The sequence below is a fragment of the Ovis canadensis genome, chromosome 2, assembly GCF_042477335.2.
Source record: "Ovis canadensis isolate MfBH-ARS-UI-01 breed Bighorn chromosome 2, ARS-UI_OviCan_v2, whole genome shotgun sequence".
NCBI lineage: Eukaryota > Metazoa > Chordata > Mammalia > Artiodactyla > Bovidae > Ovis > Ovis canadensis.
Window position 1 is genome coordinate 103273719 of NC_091246.1, and position 24222 is coordinate 103297940.

The following is a 24222-nucleotide window of genomic DNA, read 5'->3' on the forward strand; positions in this document are numbered from 1 at the left end:
CTGGTAAAATTAAAATTAGGTGATCAGGACTGGCAAGGATCTTAAAGGCTGCCCATCTCCCGTTCGGGGCTGGATCTTCTCCACAGGATCTCCTGTAACTGAGGGCCCAGCCTTCCCACCGTTGAGTAATAGAAGTAATAGCAAAACGGAAGAGGAAAATTAGGGCCCCAAATAGCGGAGTTATTTTCATATCCCAGCATATGGGCTGCAGAAACGGGTCACCTGATCTGGTTACACTGAATTTTCCCCAGCAAATAATAAATGACCCCGATCCACAAATACTTTTGTTGATGTGACTGCACAGGAGCCATTCTAGTCAAGTAAAAGAGACCATGCTGTTTGTGCTGCCCACAGGGAAGGAAAGGGTTTTCACAGTTCAGCCCAGGAACAACTGTGCTTCCTCTTCCTTCACACCTACCTCCTCATCTACTTACAAAACCAGCAGCGTCCTTTATTCACAGCTGTCATGCAGGCACTACTCTGTATGAAACACAGGGCTCAGGGACCTGAAACTCCAAGAGACTCCATCTCCCCAAGACAGCAAGCCCCTGCTTATCCCATTAAATGCATGATTTTGAACAGATGTTGCTATTCCCATAGGTAAGGAAAGCCCCCGATTAAAAAATAATATGTGGTGCACTTCCCCGGTGGTCCCTTGGGTAAGAATCCACCTGCCAACACAGGAGATGTGGCTTCAATCCCTGATCTGGGAAGATTCCACACACCATGGAGCAACTAAGCCCGTGCGTCACAACTGCTAAAGCCCACGTGGTCAACAGCCTGTGCGCCACGATGAGAAGCCACCTCAACGAGAACCCCTTCTGTAGCAACAAAGACACACTGCAGCCAAAAATAAATTAAGTAAAAATTTTAAAAATAAAACACAGTTAAAAAAATAATGTGTTGTAAGAAATAAGACCTACTACTCACCCTAAAACGATAGGCAGATGTCAAAAATAAGGGTAGCATTTTAGCACTTAGACTTGATTCTAAGAAAGTACAGTAAGTCCCATATATACAAACAAGTTCCGAAAGAGTGTTAGTAAGTCCAATGTGTTCGTAAGTCTAACAGTTAGCCTAGGTATCCAGCTAACACAACCAGTTATATAGTACTGTACTGTGACAGGGTTATGATATTTTTCACACAAATAGTACATTAAAAATAAACACACATAAAAAAAGATAATTGTTTTTAATCTTACAGTACCTTGAAAAGTCACTAGTATAGTGTAACGGCTGGCACTTAACAGTACCATGTACATCACCGCTGCTTTTACGCTTGCTTTTGGATGTGTACATGCTAAATCGCTTCAGTCATGTCAGACTCTGTGCAACCCCATGGACTGCAGCCTGCAAGATTCCTCTGTGCACGGGATTGTCCAGGCAAGAACACTGGAGGGGGTTGCCACGCCCTCCTCCAGGGCATCTTCCTGAGCCAGGGATCAAACCCAAGCCTCTTATGTCTCTTGCACTGGCAGGCTGGTTCTTTACCAGTAGCATCACCTGGGAAGCCCTGCTTTGGGACATCCTGGGGTTCAAATAAAGACACTGTATTCTGTAAAGCACACAAAAGTACAACCACTTGTAGAGGACGCACGCATGTGACAATGCATGCCAGACACGTGAACTAATTTATGCGGTGAAACGTGAGAATACACATTCGCATCTTTGAAAGTTCGCATCTTGAAGGTTTGTGTGTAGGGGACTTACGCAGTGTGCTCTTGAAAACAGGTAGAGCATGCTGCTTAAGGAAGCAGGGATAAGTAAAAGCACGCCTGCAAACATGCCAGGCAAGGTGGAGGGCTGGGCCAGCACTGTTTTCCTATCTGCACGGGGCGCGCACACACGTGCGCACATGTGGGTGCCTGCACTGTGGTTAAACCTGATTCGGCTGTACCAAAACTATGTGAGAGTTCCCGTAGGAGGCAGGGAGTTGCCCGACTGCTGACTCGGCATTCTAACCAGAGCCAGCGGGCTGGAGGAGGCGGGGAGAACCGGCCTCAGAGCACTGACAGTTCCCTCCAGCAGTTTGCAGAGAAAGCTTCCCACCTGCACAGTAACCCAAACCACCCATGAATGCCTGCATAGCACTCGGGATTCCACTTTGATACACACATCTGGGGGCTTCCTTTTTTTCCTGACCTCACAGCAACTCAAGGAAACGCGGAGGGACAATTTAATCCCAATTTTATAGCTGAGAAAACTGAGGCTCCTTCAGAAGGCCACTGCTTTGCTGGCCTAGTCAGCTGGGCTGTCTGCAGCCTTTCCTAGTTCATCCCTGGACTCGTTCTCTCATCCCTGGACCCTGGAGCAGGACAGGGGCTCAAATGGAAGGGCTTTGGAGTTCCCCGGGGCCTTCGTGTTGCCTTGTCTGATCCTCACAGTGCTGTGAGGAAGGAAGTGTGAGCTTCATTGGGAAGAAGGGATCTATCAGAGGCACTTGTGTGTGTGCATGCTCAGTCGCTCAGCTGTGTCCGACTCTCTGCAACCCCATGGACTGTAGCCTGCCAGGCTCCTCTGTCCATGGGATTCTCCAGGCAAGAATACTGGAGTGGGCTGCCATGCCCTTCTCCAGCGGATCTTCTTGACCCAGGGATTGAACCAGTGTCTCCTGCACTGGCAGGCAAGTTATTTACCACTGAGTCACCAGGGAAGTCTATCAGAGGCACTTACAGTTATGAAAAGGGAAAACTGGCATCGTAAGAACCACCTTCCCAAATCTAAAGCACAGAGGAGAGAATTTAAAATGCCTGACAGGGACTTTCCTGGTGGTCCAGTGGCTCAGACTCCAAGCTCCCAAATGCAGGGGGCCCTGGTTCGATCACTGGTCATCAGAGAACTAGATGCTACCTGCCACAACTAAGACCCAGCACAGCCGAATAAATACACATTTTTTTAAATAAATAAAAATTTTAAAATAAAATGCTTAACAACATGGGACCCCTTAGGTAAGTCCCTGAATGGTGCACACCCCAGAAAGGGAAGCTGAGTGATTGTGATGCCTGAAATGCTGATCTCGAGACACAGAGGCCTCTTGTATTCCTGCTCCTCTGAAGGCAGAGAGATGCAGGCTCTATTTCTTCACTGAACAGAAAAACCGTGTGGAACTCAGCAGTCATTTGAATGAATAATCACCTACCCTGGCAATCCTAAATAAACAGACCGGGGGTGGGGGGTGGTGCCAGGGGGGTTGTAGGGAAGGTGAGTCACCTGGTGACTTTCCTGGCCAGAATCAACAGGTAGTAAGAAGGTGGGAGCCCTCTCCCAGGGTGGACAAGATCCCCTGGAGAAGGGTATGGCAACCCACTCCAGTATTCTTGCCTGGAGAATCCCATGGACAGAGGAGCCTGGCAGGTACAGTCCATGGGGTCACAGAGAGTCAGACACAGCTGAGCGACTGAGCATGCACACACACAAGTGCCTCTGATAGATCCCTTCTTCCCAATGAAGCTCACACTTCCTTCCTCACAGCACTATGAGGATCAGACAAGGCAACACGAAGGCCCCAGGGAACTCCAAAGCCCTTTCTTGCAGGTACCCAAGAAAGGAGCCACCTGGTCTGGGGGCCGGGCCAGGAGAGGGGGAGAAACCATGCACACGCAAAAGAGAATGGGCCAAGCAGAAAAGAGCAACAGGGGAGGGAAGGACCCAAATACCCCTCCGGAATCCGAGTCCCACCTGGGAGCCATCAGGGCCAAACATAAGCCAGGACAAAATAAAGTGTAGTCTTGGAAATTACAGGTAATGAGACAAGGAGCACGTGCTGTTCGAATGACAGAACATTCTAGTGACTGATAACACTTAAAAACTTGAAATAAGAGCTGGATAATGAACAGAACTAGACGTGTCTGGTCAGAAGGACTGTACCCCGCTTCCATGGATCAACTTTTTTGGAGGGAGGGGAGGGCTGTGCCATGTGGGACCTGGTCCCTGACTGGGAGGCACCCTGGCCCCCTGTATTGGGAGCTCCGAGCCTTAACTACCGGATCAGGTCCTTCCACGGATCAATTTTTCATCTAAATGTTGCCTCCACCCTGACTCCCCGCTTCCCAGGACAAGTTTCCTGTCTCAGGATGGGGGCAGTTCCCCCACATTGTCACTCTGGCACCTTCTCCTGGGGGACAACCCTTCGCTCCTGGGGCTGGAGCGTTCTCCCCAAGAGCCGCACAAATGCCTCCCATCCCCTAGGAGCTCTGTGGCCGAGGGAAAAAAAAAGGCTGGATACACCTGAGTAACTGAAGCTGGCTCCTCAAAATGGAACCAGAGAGGCTGAGTCTGGGCACACTGCCAAGGGCACCGCTTCAGGAAACGCGCTCCAGGCAAGCCCGTGACCCTGACCTCTGCGATGTCAGGCAACAAGCCACCACCTGAAAGCCTCAGTTTCCTGCCTCACCGTAAAAACTGAGGCCACTTCCCAGTGTCCGGAAGGGTCTCCACAACGTGTCCCCTCCTCTGCTGCCTGATCCCAGCCTGGCACTAGACAGCTAACAGACATAGCTGGCCACTCGGACAGCTTAGTGGCCACAGTCCGGCCGGCACCTGGGAACTGAGGTTGTGAAAGGGTGTTCAACCAGAATCAGTGATGCAGCTACTAACTCTAAAGGGAATCGAGAAGCTGGCCACGGGGACTTCCCCTGTGGTCCAGTGGTTAAGACTCCTCGCTTCCAGGGCAGGGGGCATGGGTTCGATCCCTGGTCATGGAACTAAGATCTCACATGCTGCAAGACACAGCCAGTGTTAATATATAATAATATTATATTATATATTTATTATATATAAATATTTTATTTATATATTTATATTATGTTATTTATAAATAACATATAATATATAATTATATATTAAAATATTATATAATATTATTTATTATAAAATACTTCTAAAAAAAGTTGACCATGAGTGAGTTACTGATTAACTGAAATCACAATGGAACTGATTTTGGCAAGGAGGGGAACTGAGAAATTCAACATATTCCACTTAGAGGCCACCTGGCCATGGGGAACCAACCCCAGGGCTCCCAGCTTCAAGCTCAACACCCAGCTGGCCAGCTCTGCCCTGAGCCCAAGGCAGGGCCCATGTGACTAGCCCCTCACCTGGCTCTCAGCACACAGTTCCAAGTCTGCCCTCCTCCCCCGCCCCTGGCCAAAATCTCCGTCTTGGTGGCCTGCCCAGGGCGGTTCAAGGACCGCTGCCAAGCCTCCGCGAGGCGGAGCGTGACCAGCGTGACTAGCCTCTGCAAGCAACCCTCCCAAATCTGACACCTCAGTCCCAGATCCCAGCTGCCTGGATCTGGACATGAGTTTACCCATGCAGACACACCCAGCACACAGGGCAGCGCCAGCTCACTGAAAACCCAGGGGAAGGGGCACCACAGGACCCCAGCACCTGTGAGCTAAAATAATCTGCTGAATAATCAGAGAACTTTAGGCCTCACTGAGCTCCACTTGCATCCCACACCCAGCTCGTTTATTAAAGCACTTCATATGCTGAAGAGTGACAGTCATCGATCTGTGCAATTAGATGAATGGATCAGAATCTGCTTCTTTCAGGAAAAGGCAAAAAAAAAAAAAAAATCAGCAATCTGAAACCAAAGCCCAGTTTTAAAAAAGATGGTTTTTAGGGTGAAGCTTATAAACATAGATGACTATGCATGTTAATATTTTCAGTGCTTGACACAGTTAAGTTGAAATAAAATGTTATGGGTCGAACAACAACAAAAAAATCTGCTGAGTGACTGGAGGGTGAGGGAGACAAACACGTTTCCTCCTGAAAACAGAAAGTCAACCTCAGTGAATACCGTATAGGAGATGGTTTAAATAAATAAATTGTGAAAATGGGCACAGTGAGGGAGGGGGCTTGCCCCAGGCCCAACCCACCAAGGAAGTGGCTTTCTCTAGAGTGGCCATTTATGGAATTCTCAGCTTCCCATGTAGCTCAGTGGTAAAGAATCCACCCGCCAATGTGGGAGATGCAGGTTTGATCCCAGGGTCGGGAAGATCCCCTAGAGAAGGAAATGGTAACCCATTCCGGTATTCTTGTCTGGGAAATCGTGTGGACAGAGCCTGTCTGTTGGGCTACCGTCCGTGGGGCCACAAAGAGTCGGACATAATTGAGCACACGCACACGCATGTCCCAATAACCGTGGGCCTGAGGATGATTTCGAAGGCTGCAGAGAGATGGAGAAACAGGTGAAACGAGTGGGCATGTCTGTCTGAGCTCAGGATATCCAGGCATCCACTCTTGGATGTTCTTTCTGAAATGGACAGAGGATGAGAGCACATTCGCTGGTGACAGTAACGAAGTTAGTGTGGACCAAACGGAAGGACCAGCGGGCCGCACACGTGCACTCTGAGAAAAGAGAAGAACGACCCTGGCATGTGGTGGGTCGCCACAGTGGCTGCCCAGCACCAGTAACCCACTGCTGGCCCCTGGGACCACATGGAATCCCTCCCCAGGTCAGGCAGGGAGACTGAACTTAGGGTCACGCCGACAACTAGACTCTTTTGAGAGGAAAGGCCCCGGGGTGTTCACAAGCCCCCAGATCAGGTCTATCTGCTTCATTAGAACTGTTGAGAATCAAGGGCAAGAGAAACCCAGCATTCTGTCCATCCTGCAGCCTTTCGAAGACTATAGTTGTTCAGGAATGTTCCGAGAGCTATCATTACTCAAAGACAGAAGGGCTGGCCACTGGCTATGTATTTCACAGACTGTATCTCACTTCATCCCTCACAATAGCCCCACGAGATAAGCAGGATCACCTCCTCCACTTGATAGATGAGGAAACTGAGACGTGGGAAGGTTGAGCAACATTCCCAAGGCCACAGAGCTAGGAAGTGACAGAACCAGGTATCACTGAGTCACTCTGCAGGACAACAGAAATAACACAACGCTGTAAATTAACTATACTCCAATACAACTTTTTTAAAAAGAAAGTGTTCCCTGGTGGCACAGTGGATACGAATCCACCTGCCAATGCAGGGGGGGCAGGTTTGATCCCTGGTCAGGGAATAAAGATCCCACATGACACAATTAAGACCCAGGACAACCAAATAAATTTTTAAAAAATAATTTAGAAAAAGAGAGAGAGAGAGAGTCACCAAGATTCCCTTCCTAGATATTCTGATCCCCCAGGTCTGAGAGAAAAGCCCAGGAAGGAGTGGGAAAAGAATCTTCCAGGGCTAAGTTCAATAAGTGAAGTGAAGTGAAGTCGCTCAGTCGTGTCCGACTCTTTGCGAATCCATGGACTGTAGCCTACTGGGCTCCTCTGTCCATGGAATTTTCCAGGCAAGAGTACTGGAGTGGGTTGCCATTTCCTTCTCCAAAGTTCAATAAACGATAGCCTTAAAAAAAGGCACCAAGCTCTGGGTGGTGATGAGACGAGACTACAGGGGAAACTTCGCTCAAGGAGGGGAACAGCTGACAGTAAAGCTGAACACTGACAAGGGCAGTGTAATACATTTAAGGGGGGAGGGGAAACAGAAATCATGGAAGAGCTCTGACATAGGGACCTCTGTGTAGACTGGACTGTCATCCTACCGGGATCACAAAGTCAAAAAAAAAACAAATTCGTTTTGTCCAGCACCAATGCAAACGGACTAAACCAAAAGGAAACACGCTACCCACCACCACCTATAAACTTAAGAGACTCATCCATCCTGGGGACACAGGTGGCTGCCCATGGAGAAAGAACCTGTGAAACCCCAGGACAGTCAGCTCAATGGGCTGTCACGGGGAGGGCACACTCAAAGGAAAGATTAAGGCCAGTGAGCCCTGGGAGGGTCTAGCAAGCGAGAGAGATAAAATAGGGTCCCAACATTGACTGAAGCGGGTCAACACCCTCAAAGAAGGCGATATAAATTGCCTTACTGGGTTTGGACAACTGTGTGAGTGCAATCAGCGGGGGTCCCTGGATTCAGAACCAGAACTGGTTTCTAACCTCTGTGTAAGAAATCTGAAGGTGAATGCATCTAGGATGATTAAGGTTGCAACAGGACCTTCCCCTCACCAGCTGGGTGACCAGCAGCACCAGCATGCTCCGTTCAAAAGGGACAGAGCCAAGCCCTTCCTTGCCATACACCCTCCTAAAGGCATGGGTTTGGCCTGACGATGACTTTTCCTGTCTTCCAGGAGTTCTCAGAGATCTAGAGATGATGGGAGGGGTAAACACAGAGAGACACACTCCATCCTTCTCCAAGCACAATGGAACTGCTGACAAGAGTAATACAGACAGTGTTCGAGGTTTGGTTTTGTTTTTTTTAAGAACACAAAAATGCTTCCACAGGCCTGACCCTTGGCTTGCGTGTTGAAGCCACACTTTGTATTCTAAAGATGGACAGAGGAACTATCACAGATGGGTTGAAGGTCTCCAGCTAGGGAGTGAACTAGGTTAGAATTTACCATCTAGGGGCCACCACGGCTGCTCACCCATCCAGTGACTCTTCTCCAACACACAGGTCAAAGTCCTCGGGGAACTAGACCCAACCGACTATGGGGTTCAATGGACTCTCTCCAACACCCAGCCTCCCAGCCAAACTGCATACTCGCATACCCTGGGGCCTGCCCCATTCTCAGAAAACAACTGCTTTGTGTCTGAGCCCACCTGAAGAAGTTCTGGCCTACATTAAGCCTAAGCTCAGAACTGACCCTGTAATGGGTCTTTATTATTTTTTTAAATTAAAGTATCAGGACTTCCCTGGTGGTCCAGTGGCTGAGACTCCGCATTCCCAATGCAGGGGGCGCGGGTTCCATCGCTGGTCAGGGAACTAGATGCCATGTGCCTCAACTAAAGAGTCCACTTGCCACAACTGAAACTCAGCACAGCCAAATAAATAAATATAAAAAAATTAAAATTAAAATTAAAGTACCCTGTTACCCAGCAAATCCCCTTTCTCACTATCTATCCTTGGTCACATGCGTGACAAGCAGGCATGTCTGGCCATGTTTACTGTAACAGCATTTTGTATCAGTAGGGGATTTGGAAATAACTTCAATGGCCATCAATTAGGCTAAATTAAACAACTGTTTGTGTGTGTGCTAAGTTGCTTCAGTCATGTCCAACTCTTTGCAACCCCACAGACTGTAGCCCATCAGGCTCCTCTGTCCATGGGATTCTCCAGGCCAGAATACTGGAGTGGGTGGCCATTCCCTTCTCCAGGGGATCTTCTCCACCCAGGGATCAAACCCACATCTCTTATGTCTTCTCCATTGGCAGGCAGGTTCTTTACCGCCAGCGCCACCTGGGAAGCCCACAAACAATGGTTTAGCCTTCTGGTTCTAAGCAAGGTTATGCAGGAGGTAAAATCAGTAAGACCTATCTGCAGTGGCAGAAAGCCATCACCAAGATGGAAGGGGGGTGGGGAGAGCACAATACTACTTGCCACGCACTTTTTTTTTTAGTTCTACAGGTATAAATGCAAGTATGTTAAGCATCTGAGAACACCAACAAACTTTTAACAGTGGTTAACCTCCGGGGAAGGACTGGGATTACAAGTGGTTGTTAAGGAAGATTTGGGTTTGCTCTGAAAGGTTTGCGTTTTTTTTTTCCCTACAGAGAATGTGTTCATGTACTACTTCTGTAATGAAAATTGCATTTCACCATGTGATTTTTTTTTTTAAAAAAAAGAAACCGACCTTGTTCCGTACATTTCAGTCCGATGTTTGGGGGCAATTTCTAACTGAATCTGCCATACAATTCCCTAGGAGGCTGAAAGCAGAGTGGTGCAAAGCAGTGGGCTTTGCAACACAGATCTTACTTTAAGTATTAGAATCCCAGCTCTGTGACTCTGTGGATGGTTCAGTTTATACGCCAGTTCAGGGAAGAGGCAAGAAAAAAAGAGAAAGGCATGTCAGAGGGCTTCTGGGTAACATAAAGGGATGTCCTAGGAAAGATTTCAGTTGTGCAAGCTGAGCATTCCAGCTGTCCAACATCACACACACACACACACACACACACACACACACACACACAGACTCGCCCATAATGGCAGCTCTCACCCAACCACACATAATCCACACCAGGGCCCCTAGCCAACCAGCTGTGCTTCAGACCCTTCCATCTGGGAATCAGGATTTTTAACATCAATTCCGATCCCGTGGGTTCATGAGAAGGAAGAAGCTGACCACCACATCAGACAAGCTCTAAAATCTCATTTACTCCTGAGGGCCACCTAATCACACAAAACACTGATCTTTTAAACACACACACATACTCTCCACCTCTTCAAAACGCCACGTGAAAAGCCCATAGAAACACAAAAGTCTATTATTAAAGTCCTAGGGTCACCAAAACTAGCCTAGCTAGGGTCTTAGAAATCAGAGTTGTGGTCCTTCTGGTTGAGGTGAGGATTCACTCAAAAAGGTCACAGGGAACGCTTCGGAGGTGATAGAAAGGTTCTGTCTCGGGATGCATTTGTCAAAACTGATCAAACGGCACAGTTCAGATCTGAGCATTCCACTGTATGCAAATTACACCTCAATTTAAAAAGAAAACTACCCCAGCAGCCTTTCTCCCTGGCTGCAGCAGAACTTTGAGCTGTCCTATGAGATATCTGAAATCTCTGTTGTGCTATGTAAAGTGCACAAGTACCATGGCGACAGTCACCATAAAAATAGATAACAAGATTAAAATGGATAGAGGACACAGGAATTTAAGAACGGCACACCAGGAGCAATTCGTGTTCGGCTGAAGAAGAAAAATAGAGGACAGGGAGGTTTTCATTCCACCACCACCACCAACTCCCCCGCCCCCTTGCACTTTGAAAAACAGCCACCCAGTGTGGTTGTTTTTACTAAAAGAGTTTTATGGCTTCCTAATACTCAAAGGACAAAAACGGCTGAGAGCTGTTATTTCTTATCGTGTTTTTGCCTTAAAAAAAAAAAAATCTGATAGCCTAAGTTTTTCCCATACTCACTGTTATGTGGCCCAGGGAACTGATTCCGAGCAACTCAACAAGCACAGTCGATGTGCCATATACTGTGTGAGACCCAAATGATGCTGGGATAAAGGCGGCCTGAGCCCTTCATCATCAAATGCACAAAGATTTCCCACTGTAGTTCTCAATTACAGAGTTCTGTCTGTACTTTTTACATACATCTAAAACTGACGCCCCCTAGGTAAGCACCCCGAAACTGCTTCACATGAAGAAAGCACTTCCGTGCTTCCCTGGCAGCTCAAAGGTAAAGCGTTTGCCTGCCAATGCAGGGGACACAGGTTCAATCCCCGGTCCAGGGGGATTCCACACGCCTGGGAGCGACTAAGCCCCACAACTACAGAGCTTGTGCTCTAGAGCCCGGGAGCCGCAGCTGCTGAAGCCCCTGAACCACAGAGCCCGTGCTCAGCAGCAAAAGAAGCCACTGCGGTGAGAAGCCCGCGGACCTCGACCGGAGAGCGCGCCTGCTCATCTCGACGAGGGAAAAGCCTGCACAGCCACAGAGACCCAGTCCAGCCAAAAAATAAAATTAAATTTAAAAACACCAAAAAACCACTCTCTTGCCTAATACTGATTCTTTCAAATGCCAAAAGGCCGGCATGAATGGCCTGGTGACATAAATCTTGCGTTCTTCTCCAAAAGATGAGATAAACCTCTATTCTCCTTGTGGAATTTCTGAGAATCATTTGCTATGTGAGTTAGCCCTGACAGTGCTCCCAACAAAAGAAGGAATCCAAAAATATCAGCAAGAAAATCTAAAATGTTTAACCAGAGTGGATTCTAAATAAACCACATAGTTTAGTAAAATTTAGGCAAAATTAAACTTCCACATGGAAGCAACAAATAAAAATGTGAAAACAAAAACATTTTTATTCAAATCACAAATTTACTGTCCAATATAAAATAACATTAACATATGCATCTCTGGAAAATCCCACCCAAAAGTTTATCTGTTCCTTGTCGTCACTGTCACTAAATCCACAGAGCAGCCACAAGGTTCAGACTCATCCCTGGTGTCAGGACGGCATTTAATGTGCGGAGGGCCTCCCAGGTGACTCAGATGGTAAAGAATCAGCCTGCAATGCAGGTGACTTGGGCTCAAGGTTTGATCTCTGGGTCCAGAAGATCCCCAGGAGAAGGAAATGGCAACCCACTCCAGTATTCTTCCTTGGCGAATTCCCATGGACAGAAGAGCCTGGAAGGCTACAGTCCATGGGGTCACAAAGAGTCGGATACGACTGAGCGACTGAGCTCAATAACAACAATAACCTGGTAATATAAATCTGCCTGGAAAACATGAGGAAGGAGGTAGCCAAGGACACTTTTAGATCCTCCACAGCCAAGCAGAGGCCCTCAGGAGTCAATTAAAGGCCCCCAGCTTGATTCATTCATTATACTGAACACAACTGCCCAATAAACACGTTAGTCTTCCATATGCCAACCTGCTTTATTATTATTTGCCATCTCCACTCCACCTCTGTCTTCTTGCTTTTCCTAAAGACAAAATTCAATTTTCAGCAGTCCTGGCCACAAACTGACTCCTGAGCCACCACTGAATAGTCCTCTTCCTCCTTTCTAAAATGAGCCCAGCAGATTTCTTGAAAATGTTGGGACCCACTTATTAACATTTCCTAAAAAGCCTACAATGATGATGTTGACCATAGTACTGTACAATTAGAGGTATATCCCATATTTCACATTATCTTTCAGCTTTGACAAGTCACACAATAACCTAAGAATTGGAAAGGACTTTGGAAGCCAGCCTAATTCTTGTTCTCTTCTACGGCACCCTTAATCCACAGCATTCGGCCCACATTGAATACCTCCAATGATAGGGAGCTCACTATTCCATGGGAAGATATTTCCACTGTTGGTCAGACCTGCCAGCTGGAAAATTCCTTTCCCGGGACTCCTCTGGTGGCCCAGCAGCTAAGACTCCACACTCCCAGTTCAGGGGTTTCATCCCTGGTCAGGGAACTAGATCCCACATCCCTAAGAGTTCAAATGTTGGAACTAAAGATCCCTCATGGCAACAAAGGCCAAAGATCCTGTGTGCCACAACTGAGGTCTGGCACAGCTAAATAAAAAAAATCAAATTTTTTAAAAACTTCCTTTTCTGACAGAACTGAAATCTGGTCTCCCAGTCTTTATGGTTTAAAGGAACCTTAGGGCTCATCACCTTCAGTGTAATCATTCAACAGGTAAGGAATCATGTAAAGCAATCATTCTACAGAGGAAGAATCTGAAGCCGGAGAGGAGAAAGTAATCGTTCCGTCCATTGGTCATATTCTAACACCAGGAGCAGAGATGAAAAAGTCAATTACCATGAAAAGATGGGAAAGTACTACTGGGTGCCCACGCCCCTGAGTATGCGCCTGTCAATCCTAATCCCACCGCATCCCAGGCTCCTTCCTGTGGGTGAAGCCTTCTTTGTTTGTGCTTCTTTAAAATCATAGCCCGACAGTGGTCCAAATGTCACAAGACCAGCAGAGGTCACTAAAACCAGATCCTGGGATTGGACTGATGAATTTCTGATCCGGCTACGAACGGGATTTGAATTCTAAAATAGGGCTCGCCCAGTAGCTCAGATGGTAAAGAATCTGGCTGCCAAGGCAGGAGACCAGGGTTCGACTCCTGGGTGGGGAAGATCCCCTGGAGAAGGGAATGGCTACCCACTCCAGTATTCTTGCCTGGAGAATCCCATGGACAGAGGAGCCTTGTGGGCTACAGTCCATGGGTCTCCAAGAGTCAGATGTGACTGAGCAACTAACACTAACTTCTAAAAAACACCTTATGTCACTCAGGGCTCCCATTAAACTTGTGAACAACAGAACAATCTCCAACTTTTTCCCACATGATCTGTCCCATCCTTGGCACCTGGAGGACCACTGGGGCCACGCTGTGCTTGTCTGTTTGACTGTTGGTCTCCCGCTTTCAATCAGATCATCAAATTCAGGTCAGAGACTGAGCCTTCGTTTGTGTCTCCAGTCAGTGCTTGACACATAGCAGGTAAATAACTCAAGATTAGTCACCTAATGAATCATCTGCCTTTACCCCATCCTGTCCCCGAATGATGAAATGTTTTTTAAAAATACACGTGTTCAGGAGAGTGAAGAGACAAACCACAGGCTGGGAGAAAATATTTGCAAAAGACACAACTGATAAAGGACTATTATCCGTAATATACAAAGAACCCTTAAAACTCAACAGTAAGAAAGCAAACAACTCAATTTTAAAAAGCGAGCCAGAAACCTTAACAGATACCTCACCAAAGACATAGAGGCAACCAAAAAAGCTGTGATCTTTTTGAAAAGATGTGATCACAAGTCATTAGGGAAATGCAAATTAAAATGATACCACTACCCACCGACGAGAGTGGCCAAAATCCAGATAACTGACAACGCCAAATGCTGGTGAGGATACAGAGCAACAGGAACTCTCATTTATTGCTGGTGGGAATGCAAAGCGGTGCAGCCACTTTGGAAAAGTTTGGTGGTTTCTTCCAAAACTAAACACGCTCTTACCATACGATTCAGCAGTTGCATTCCTTGGTATTTATCCAAAGGAGCTGAAAAATTACATCCACATAAAAACCTGCACACAGATGTTTACAGCAGCTTCATTCATAATGACTGCCCATACTTGGAAGCAACCAAGGTGAACGGATAAATACACTGTGCTACACCCAGATAATGGGATATTATTCAGGGCTAAAAAGAAATGCTGAAAAGAATTATACTACCAAGCCAGGAAAGGACACGGAGGAAGATTAGATGCGTATTATCGAGTGACACAAGCCAGTCTGAAAAGACAACACACTGTACAATTCCGATGATATAACATTCTAGAAAAAGCAAAACTGTGCAGCCAGTAAAAATAACAGGGGCTACCTGGGGTTAGGGAGAGGGACGGATAAATAGGCAGAGCACAGAGGATTTTAGGGCAGTGAAAATACTCTATAGGATACTGTAACAGTGGATACATTTGTCCAAAATCAGAATATCCTTATATAAACTATGGATCTGGGGTGATTAGTAATGGTCAGCGTAGGTTCATCAGTTACAACAAATGTACCATCTGGTAGGGGATGTTGATGGCTGGAGAGGCTGTGCATGTGAGGGGCAGGAAGTATGTGGGAAATTTCTGTATCTTCCTCTCAATTTTGCTGTGAATATAAAACTGCTCGAGAAAACAAAGTATTTTTAAAAAAATATATGGTAGTGTTTTTCCCACTGTGACATACATACACCCTATAAAAAATATAAATAGCTAACTTAAAACATTAAAAAAAAAGCCACTCAACTCATCTATCTAGAAGTAACCAATATTAATATTTTGGTATTAGAATTATTGGAATATTTCCTTCCAGTCATTTTCTATGCACTTTTTTAAGATTTGAAATCATAGGGGCTTCCTGGTGGCTCAGTGGCAAAGAATCTGCCTGCCAATGCATGAAACACAGCTTCGATCCCTGATCCAGGAGGATCCCACATGCCTTGTAGCAACTAAACCCGTGTGCCACAACTATTGAGCTTACGTTCTGCACCTGCTGAAGCCTGCATACCCTTAGAGCCCGTGCTACACAACACGAGAAGCCGCCACAATGAGAAGGCCACACAACACAACTGCAGAGGAGACCCCGCTCGTCGCAGTGAGAGAAAAGCCCTCGAGTAGCAACGAAGACCCAGCACACCCAGAATAAATAAAACTATTTTCAAAAACTTAAAAAGATTTGAAATCATACTGTAGATGCTCCCTAACTTTTCGCAGAAACATCTGTCCATGTTATTTTAAAATATTCCTAACCATGATTTTTAATGGCATAATATTCCATTATGAAGACACATCCATCAGAATCACTTATGGATTACTTCCTGCCCAGTCACTCTATTGGATATTTACGTTGTTTCCAATTTTTCATTACAGTTTAAGAAAAAAAAACAACTCTAAATAATCTCTGTGTACAAAGCATCATGTACACTTGCGATGTGGTCTCCAGGAGGGGGATTATCTTACTAGAATGTATAAGCATTACAATTCAAATTTTAACTAAATCAGGGTCTACATTTATCACTTCTGGAATTTCTTTTTAAAATTTGAGCCCTCATTCTGTATATCTCTGAATCTTGGGTTATCTACTAACTAAGCAATTCCTCCCACTTCTACACTGTCAACAATGCTGACAAATATACCTTCTGTATCTTCATCCACAATGATGGAAAAAAATGTTGAACAGCTCAACACCAAGAATAGAACCCTATGGCACTCATTTTTAGACCCCTTTCCAGGCTGACTCAGTGCCACTAACTAACAGTTTTTGCATACAACTGTCAAATTAAATTAATACCACCACCCAGCCCACATTCCACCACTTATTTAATATGGACCATCCTACCTAAAGAAACTGATAAACACTTTACTAAAGCCAAAGTGTACCATAGCTAACGCATGGCTTCTCTGATGTAGTAACCAAACCGTTATATAAAACAGGAAATGGGGGACTTCCCGGGTGGTCCAGTGGTTAAGAATCCGCCTTCTGACGCAGGGAATTCGGGTTCCAGCCCTGCTCGGGGAGCTAAGACCCCACATGCCGTAAGTGGAGAAGCCCTCCACTGCAGCTACGGAGCCCACAGGCGTTCTGGAGCCCACACAAATGCAATGAAAGACTCCGTGTTGCAACTGAGATCTAACGTGGCCAGTAAATAAATAAAATGCAGATATAAAGTGAAAGAGGGACACTGGACACTTATTTTTAAAAAAGCAGGAAATGGGTTTTAATTTGATATGATTCGGCTGACTTCTGGTTATCCTTGCATCCTATGATCACATATTTTTAAGCAATTTGGCAAAAAGTACTTCAGTTTCAACTTTTTTTTTTACAAAGACTATATTTTAGGGGCTTCCCTGGTGGCTCAGTGGTAAAGAATCCACCTGCTAAGGCAGGAAACACGGGTTCAATCCCTGGGTGTGGAAGATCCTACATAGGGCGGAGCAGCTAAGCCCATGCTCCGCAGCTACTGAGCCTGCGCTCTGGAGCCTGGGAGCCTTGACTGCTGAGACCACACGCAGCAACTACTGAAGCCCACTCGTCCTACGGCCCTCGCTCCCCAGCCAGAGAAGCCACCACAATGAGGAGCCTGAGCACCACGGCTACAGAGTAGCCCCCACTCGCTCAAACTAGAGGAAAGCCCAGCAACAAAGACTCAATACAGCCCCAATAAATAAATAACTTTAAAAAAAAAAACTGTATTTTAAAATAGTCAGGCTGCACATCTGTAAAAAGCAGAGTGGTTCTTGTTCAGTGCCTGTCACCTGTAGCTTCCCCCGGGGAAGGACTATCAATCACGGGTGGTTATGGACCCCCTAGTTTTCTAGGAGTCATTTGCACTCATACCTGGTCTTGAACCAATTATGACATGGTCATTACGTATTCTGGACTATCAGTCTCTGGATCCCGGAAGCCCACCTCCAAGACCACCCTAGGAAGGATCTAAAAGAAGAAATGAGACCGTCTCCTTGCCATTCCTGTATTATTCACGCACAGAACCAAAGCTCCTGAGGACCTAATGTCAAACGGCACTTGGCAGTTGTGACTCACATCTCACCAAATTATTACCTCAACATGGTTCCCAGAAGGTACGTGCCAGGAGTCACCATCTAACCAGACCAGCCAGAAGTGGAAAGCGGGAGGACTAAGAGATCCTGGGGGTCACTAGAAACCGGCCTCACCAGAGAATACAGTCCAGGGCCATCTCTGATTAGTACCATTCCAATCATCAGGAAAATATTTCACAGTGCCAGCCGGCAGCAACTCAGAAAAGACTACTGACAAGCCTCCAACAAGTCATCTGCACACAAAGCTCTCAAATTCAGTGTCACACTCCTACCGGAATCCTCCGACAGCAATCCCAAATTCCCTCCTTAGCCTCTGAGTCTCGGAAACTCAGGTCACAAACCCAAAGGCCTGCAGAGCTGAGCAGGAAACTGGTATCAACTGGATTAAAGCAGCGGAGAGCAGGGGAACCTGAATATCTGTCGACCCACCCCCCAGGGTGGTGCTGTCTCCCATCTCCAGGGGGCAGCCACCACTCAGTTGCACAGGCCGGCCTGATCTGACTTTTTGTGAGAGTTCCAACTTCAGAGGTTTTTCTGGACTGCTCCTGATTTTTGAAAACCTCTGTGTGGTAGAAAACCTCCCAGGGACAACCCCAGTCTGCAAACTGAACACATTCTTCAGGCCTCCTGTTTACAACCCCTCCACTACCCTTTGATCCTAACCAACCTTTCCAGTCTGACTGCTCCCTCCTCTCTCACAAGGACCTCTTCTGCACACTGTGTACACCCCTAACCCCTGGCCGTGGGCCCCCACCTGTGCAGCATCATAGTGATAAACCCCCCACCTGTGAGGCACCATGAGCTACCACAAAGGAATCACCCCAGACTTCCTTCCCTATTTCAGAAGTTTTTTCCAAGTCACACAAGCATAGCTCCTTCCCTTGTACCCTGTGGCTACTTATTTTTCATCTTGGCATTTCATCACCTTGCCTTGCTCCTTAATCACAGGCGGACCTTATCTCTCATGGAGTCTGTAAACGTTCAGTCCCTTCCTCATGCTTCCTTCCACCTTCAGCACTAATCAGGGGCGCTCTGCACAGAAGCAGTTTACTCAATACTTCTTCGATGTGAAAATGCTCTTTCACTGTTTTCCTAACTGTGGGTTATGATCCATTATGGGCTCGTTAAGTTGACTTGGTGGAAGACAATAAACATTTGTAAATGAAAAATAATGGAATAGAAAATAAAAGTGTCAGGATTGAGATTGACATGTACACACTGTGCTGTGCGGTGCTGAGTCGTGTCCGACTCCCTGAGACCCCATGGACTGTAACCCACCAGGCTCCACTGTCCACAGGATTTCCCAGGCAAGAATACTGGAGTGGGTTGCCATTTCCTCCTCCAGGGAATCTTCCTGAGCCAGGGATCAAACTCGTGTTTCCTCTGTCTCCTGCATTGTAGGTGGATTCTTTAGCCACTGAGCCATCAGGAACTAACAAGGAGCTACCGTATAGCACAGGCACCTCTACGCAACACTGTAATGATCTATATGGGAAAAGGATCTAAAACAGAGTGGATGTATGTACATGAATAACTGATTCACTCTGCTGTACACCTGAAACACAACACTGTAAATCAACTACACTCCAATAAAAATTCATTAACTAAAAATATCAGAGGAGATTGCACCAAGCAAAAGAGGTAGTACTCATGAACTTAAATTAGGTTTTCACATACATGATTGGGTGTACTAGTTCATAGTGTAAATTTTATTTCTTAATGTAGGTCATGGTTGAAACAGTGTAGAAAACATTGTTCCGTAATCAGTAGATTAGTTCCACCAGGGCTCCATGCAACCTTTTTTTTTTTGACAGTCATATATTCCCTAAAAAGAAAAAAAAAAATCTGATGGCTACCTCTCCCCATATGAGCCTGTCTGCCCTGCTAATTCATTGATCCTGCATCCAGAGGAAGAGGGAGACTAAGTAGCTGCAATGACATTGCCACTCATTCTGCAACTCTGTGCAATCATATCCCTCAAATTCACCAGCCCTGGGATGTTGCAAGTTGAGGCTTGGGGAATTTGTTCAGTAAATCACCCTTGCTCAGCCTTGCAAAAGGAAAGCAGAATTCAGAGCTCAGGAGAAGCACCCTCTGCAGACAGACAGGCAAGTGGCTGGCTTCCTGGGACCTGGCTAGGGCTCCGGTTAGGAGGAACCTGGCCCTGGAAAAGGCACTATCCCAAATTTGGGCCCAAAATTTCCTCCTTCCTCTTTTAGATCGTCTGGCTGTCCCCTCGTCTTGTTGCTTCCCCCATGCTCACCTGCAGTGAGACACCAGGACTAGACAAGATCTCTGTGGAGAGCAAAACTCAGCATGTTTCAAAGTCCAGCAATTTATGTGCTTGGTGAATTCCATTCCAGTTCCTGCCATTCTCCAATCCCTCCCTCCCAATTAGAAGAAAAAGTGTCCCATATTCCTTGGAGCCTCAATTCCTCCGAGCTGCTTTGCTCCCTTCAGGTTCAGGACCAGGTGATGTCATCTGGATGGCAAGACAGAACAAAGCCTTCCAACTCACACCCCAGATCCCCTCACCAACAACCTCTACTGCACCCCCTATGACCAAGAAGACATTCATCAGAGTGCCTTCCATCCCCCGGCTCCGGCAGCCTTTCCCACCCTATACACCCTGGTTTCCCACCAATCTCAGGGCTGCAGTTGCTAGCAGGACACCTATGTTTCAACTTCTTAGCAAACAAATGAAACTTCTCTGCAGAGTATCAATTACTTCTCTCCAAAACACACATTTCCGATTTCTAGAGTTACCAAGCACAGCAGCTCCAAGGCCCTGGTGTGTAATCAATTTCCACAAAGAATTAATTTGCATTCATCTCCTCCTTCACCCTGCCCCTGTCAATAGACTATTTAAACCGTAATGCTTCTAAAACTCATCCACTTTTGCATTTCCAGTTATCCCAGTCCAAATCCTGGGCATTCCACAACTGTAACAGCCTACTGATTTGTCTCATAACATAACTTTTCAAAGGGCTTCCCTGGTGGCTCAGCAGCAGAGAATCCGCCTGCCAATGCAGGAGACTCGGGTCAACACCGGTTTGATCCCTGGGTCAGGAAGGTCCCCTGGAGGAGGAAATGGCAACCTATTCCAGTATTCTAGCCTGGAAAATCTCATGGACCGAGGAGCCTGGAGGGCTACAGTCCACAGGATCGCCAAGAGTCAGGCTAAACAACATTACTTTTCAAAATCTTTCCAAAGACCCTCTCGTGACATCAGTCTGGCTCAGAAACCTTGACGGTCTCCCCAGTACACACAGAGTAAAATGCAATCCCTCAGCCTGGCCTTCTAGGATGTTCACAACCTCAATCATCATCCTTCCCCATCTTTACTCCTACTGCTCAAGAAACATCCCCTGGTCTGACCAAGGGCATCTCCTGTCTCTCAGGAAAAGTCATGTCCGTTTGCACCTTGTGGCCCACCTCAAGGGTCTCCGGGAAAACAGTTCTGTGATTCCTACCCTATTCCTTCTCTGAACTCCACCAGCACCTATTCTACACTTTGCAGCTTGACAGGTAATGGTGCCCTAACTTGAGGCCTTAGTTCCCATGCTCAAGTCTTTCTGTCTCTCCCCTGAGATGATAAACCCTGGAGGAAATCATCTCCTGTATCTCTTACATCCTCCTCATTGAATAGCTGTCTGAACCTCTTCTCCTCCCATATGCAACCCCTTTCTGACCTCTCATACCTGTTACTTCTTCCTCCCCTACCTCTGGCCTTTGCCAGAGTTATTTTCCATGCGCATAACTGATTTCATAACTTAGGACTCCAAGTCCAGTCCCCAGCTCTGACCTTGCCTTTGACAGTCCCCCTGCCCCCTAGCATTTAGTCACTCAGGCAGTCAGAGTACATTAATTTGAACTTGAGCTCTCAAATCACTTCCACCTTTCCTTGGGTGCGCTCTCCTGGACAGCCTGGCATGGTGCTGAGAAGGCCTGCAGTCCCCCAAAGGTACCTGTGGAATTGAACTTAATTGCTGTTTTCTGGTGTTTCCAGAGTCCTGAGACCCGGACTCTCTGTTTACACAAAACCTTAGGAGGATGTCAAAAAGGCCTTGGATACCTGTTGATCACTCACTTGCAGGCAAAGTGCACCATACGGGGTGTAAAGAAGGGGTCGGTGGCCTGCAGGTAACTCCTGCACCTGGCGGCCTGACATCTGGAGAACGCTCGCCTGCGGGACGCTCTCCAAAGTCACCGGGCATTGGCCAAGGCCGCCTGAAACCAAGAGGCAACGGAGCCCCCTGGTCCCCTGGCAGGTGGGCGTCTTTAGATTTCTGAGTCCGTCCTAAAGTGAAGGCGCCGAGCCCCGAACTCCCAGGCAGGGAAGAAAACGCTGCCTTGGAAATTGTTTGCACATGACAAACTCCCCGTCCAGGCCCCCACAAGCCCACAGTGCCTGCGCCCGGGGCTGCCGGCGAGGAGACACAGGGTGAAGGCGCGCAGAAGGAAGTAGGGGGGTGGACAGAAGGGCAGAAGTGGACCGGGAGGGTGGGGGCCAGCCCCCGAGGTGGAGGGTGTGTCGCGCCGCGCGTCCCGGAGCCCGGCACTCGCCCGCCCGGCCGCTCGGCGGAGCGGGCAGGAACGCGCGGGGCGCCGGAACGACTGGGCCGGCCGCCCAGCCGGAAAGGGTCAGGGAGGGGGCAGGTCACCCTCCGGCGGAGAGGCGACTCCGGACCGGCGCTCAAAGTTGGGGAGGGGATTCCTTGGCGAGCGTGATAAACAAGGCAGCTCACGGGAGGGAGGGAGGGCGCGCAGCCACCCCCCTCCCGGCCGGCGCGGCCACTGCCGCAGCGGCCCCCGTGCCCCGACCGGCCGCGGCCCCGGCGGCGCCCGCCTCCCGGCCCTCCGGCCCGGCCCCCGCGGGCGTGCAGAGCGTGGGAAGTTCCCGGGCCGCCCCCCAGTCCCCGGGCTGCAGCGCCGCGAGGTCCTCGCGCAGCTCACCTCGCCCCGCCACGAGTGGCGGCACGGGCCGGGCAGCTCCCCCTCGGACAGCTCGGCTCGGTTCGCGGCTGCGGCTGCCGCGGCCCCCGCCCGCCCGGCGCGGCCCACCGCCCCGCTCCGCTGCGGCCGCCCGCCCGCCGAGGCTCCGTTCGCGCCCACCTGGCCGGCCTGCCCTCCCTCTCCGGGACACTGCGCTCACGTACGCGGCCGCGGCCACAACCCGGCCCGGATTCCCAGCCCGGGAAGGGAGCGGAGGCGCGCGCCAGCCAGCGAGCGCGGGGGCCAGGCTGGAGACACACCCCCTAGCCGCCCTCCCCGCGCGCGCACCCCGCCCCCGGCGCCGCGCGCGCCCGCCGCCCGCGCGCCTCTCGCCGGCCGCAAGCGCCCGCGCCCCGCGCCCCTACACCCACGCCGCGCGCCCGGCGTGCACACCCCGGCCGCCAGTAGACCGTGGGCGCTCAATAAGTGCCCAGCGACTCCTCGCGCACATGCGCCCTTGAACCTGACCGAGTGGTGACGCCCCCGCCTCCCCCCCGCCCCCCAAATCCGACCCGGCGGCTGCAGCCCCGAACCAAACTTGAGTGTTTGCCTGTTTTCACTTGAACCGCCAACCGAGCCAAAGTTTCTCGCTGTTGTTTTTCCAGGCCGGGCTCTGGGACCGGCTTCACCGAGACAGGCCGAGCTTGCCCCAGGGCGGGAAAGGCCGCCATCAGGCTCCGGGCGCCACCGACGGACGCTGGGCGGGGGCAATGGAGACCCAGGCCGCGCAGCCCGGCCCGCCGCGCGAGAACGAAAGGCCGGAGGGAGTGAAGATAGCAGCCAACCTTTCCATCTTCCTTTGCTTTAATGTTTTCTTCTCCATTTTATGACATTTTACTCGAGCTCACTCGTTTGTAGTTGTAAAGTGAGGCGTTATTTACTGTTTCTGGAATTAACAGGAGAGAAAGTTAACTATTAGCTTTCAGCCCTTATGTAAACAATACCAGTTGCTTTTGGCACCGTTAGGCTCTGGCTTTTGTATAATTTGTAACGAGGAGAATTGAAGCTGTTCCATTGTGTTGCTCTGTGTTTTTCAGAGATAAGACCAAGAGCCACAACGGTAGTGAAGGGCCCTAGTGCCTGTATGCATGGGCATATGGATTCATAGTCAAATAAATTTAAAGGGTAGAAGAAACCAATCCCCTCCCCCCAAAAGTTTTAAAATATTTTTGGACTTACTTATTGAGTTTGCAGTCAGTTCACCTTCAACTTGAAGTGTACTGTTTTTCTTGCAGTGAGACGGTGGGGAGTGTGCAGGAAAGGACTAGAGGCTTTGCAATCAGACGGGCCTGGTTTGCGATCCTGATTTTATTGTCGAACTAGTTTTATGCTTTTCAGCAGGTTCTTTTCTCTATCTGAACCTCAGTTTCTTTATCTGTAAGATGAAATAAAAAACATGGCTACAGTGCCTAGCTCACACCAAAGAAACACTAAATATTCTTTCCCTTCCCTCATGGTCCACCATTTGTTAACATAAGAAAAATCTCCTTTAAAAAACTCCAAAGTCCCTAAAGGATATCAGTGCTCAACTAGGGGTGACTTTTGCCTCCAACAGACATTTTGGCAATGTCTGGAAGTATTTTTGATTGTCACAACTGGGAGTAGTGGTGCTCCCAGCATCTAAACAGGTATAGGGCAATGGTGCTGCTAAATATCCTGCAAGGCACAGGACGGCCCCACACCA

At 48.3% G+C, this 24222-nt stretch overlaps 2 protein-coding genes across 4 annotated transcripts in view; both read right to left on the bottom strand.

The window, feature by feature from the left end:
* Positions 1-23424, bottom strand: part of ZNF395 (zinc finger protein 395) — a 48085-nt gene extending 24661 nt beyond the window's left edge. Inside the window, exon 1 of one of the 3 annotated variants that reach the window (XM_070292253.1) lies at positions 23324-23424. In XM_070292253.1, the coding sequence (XP_070148354.1) occupies positions 23324-23361 (38 nt within the window). In that variant the 5' untranslated portion in view covers positions 23362-23424. Of the gene's footprint in view, positions 1-22499; positions 22971-23323 lie in introns of those variants that run through there. The other 2 variants (XM_069576699.1, XM_069576700.1) reach the window with 2 other exon arrangements.
* The window catches only part of FBXO16 (F-box protein 16), a 90999-nt gene continuing 90137 nt past the window's right edge, over positions 23361-24222 (bottom strand). The window contains exons 10-11 of the mRNA XM_069576701.1: positions 23718-23913; positions 23361-23424 (exon numbers count right to left, since the gene is read on the bottom strand). The gene's annotated coding sequence lies outside the window, so the exon portion shown is untranslated. The remainder of the gene's footprint in view (positions 23425-23717; positions 23914-24222) is intronic.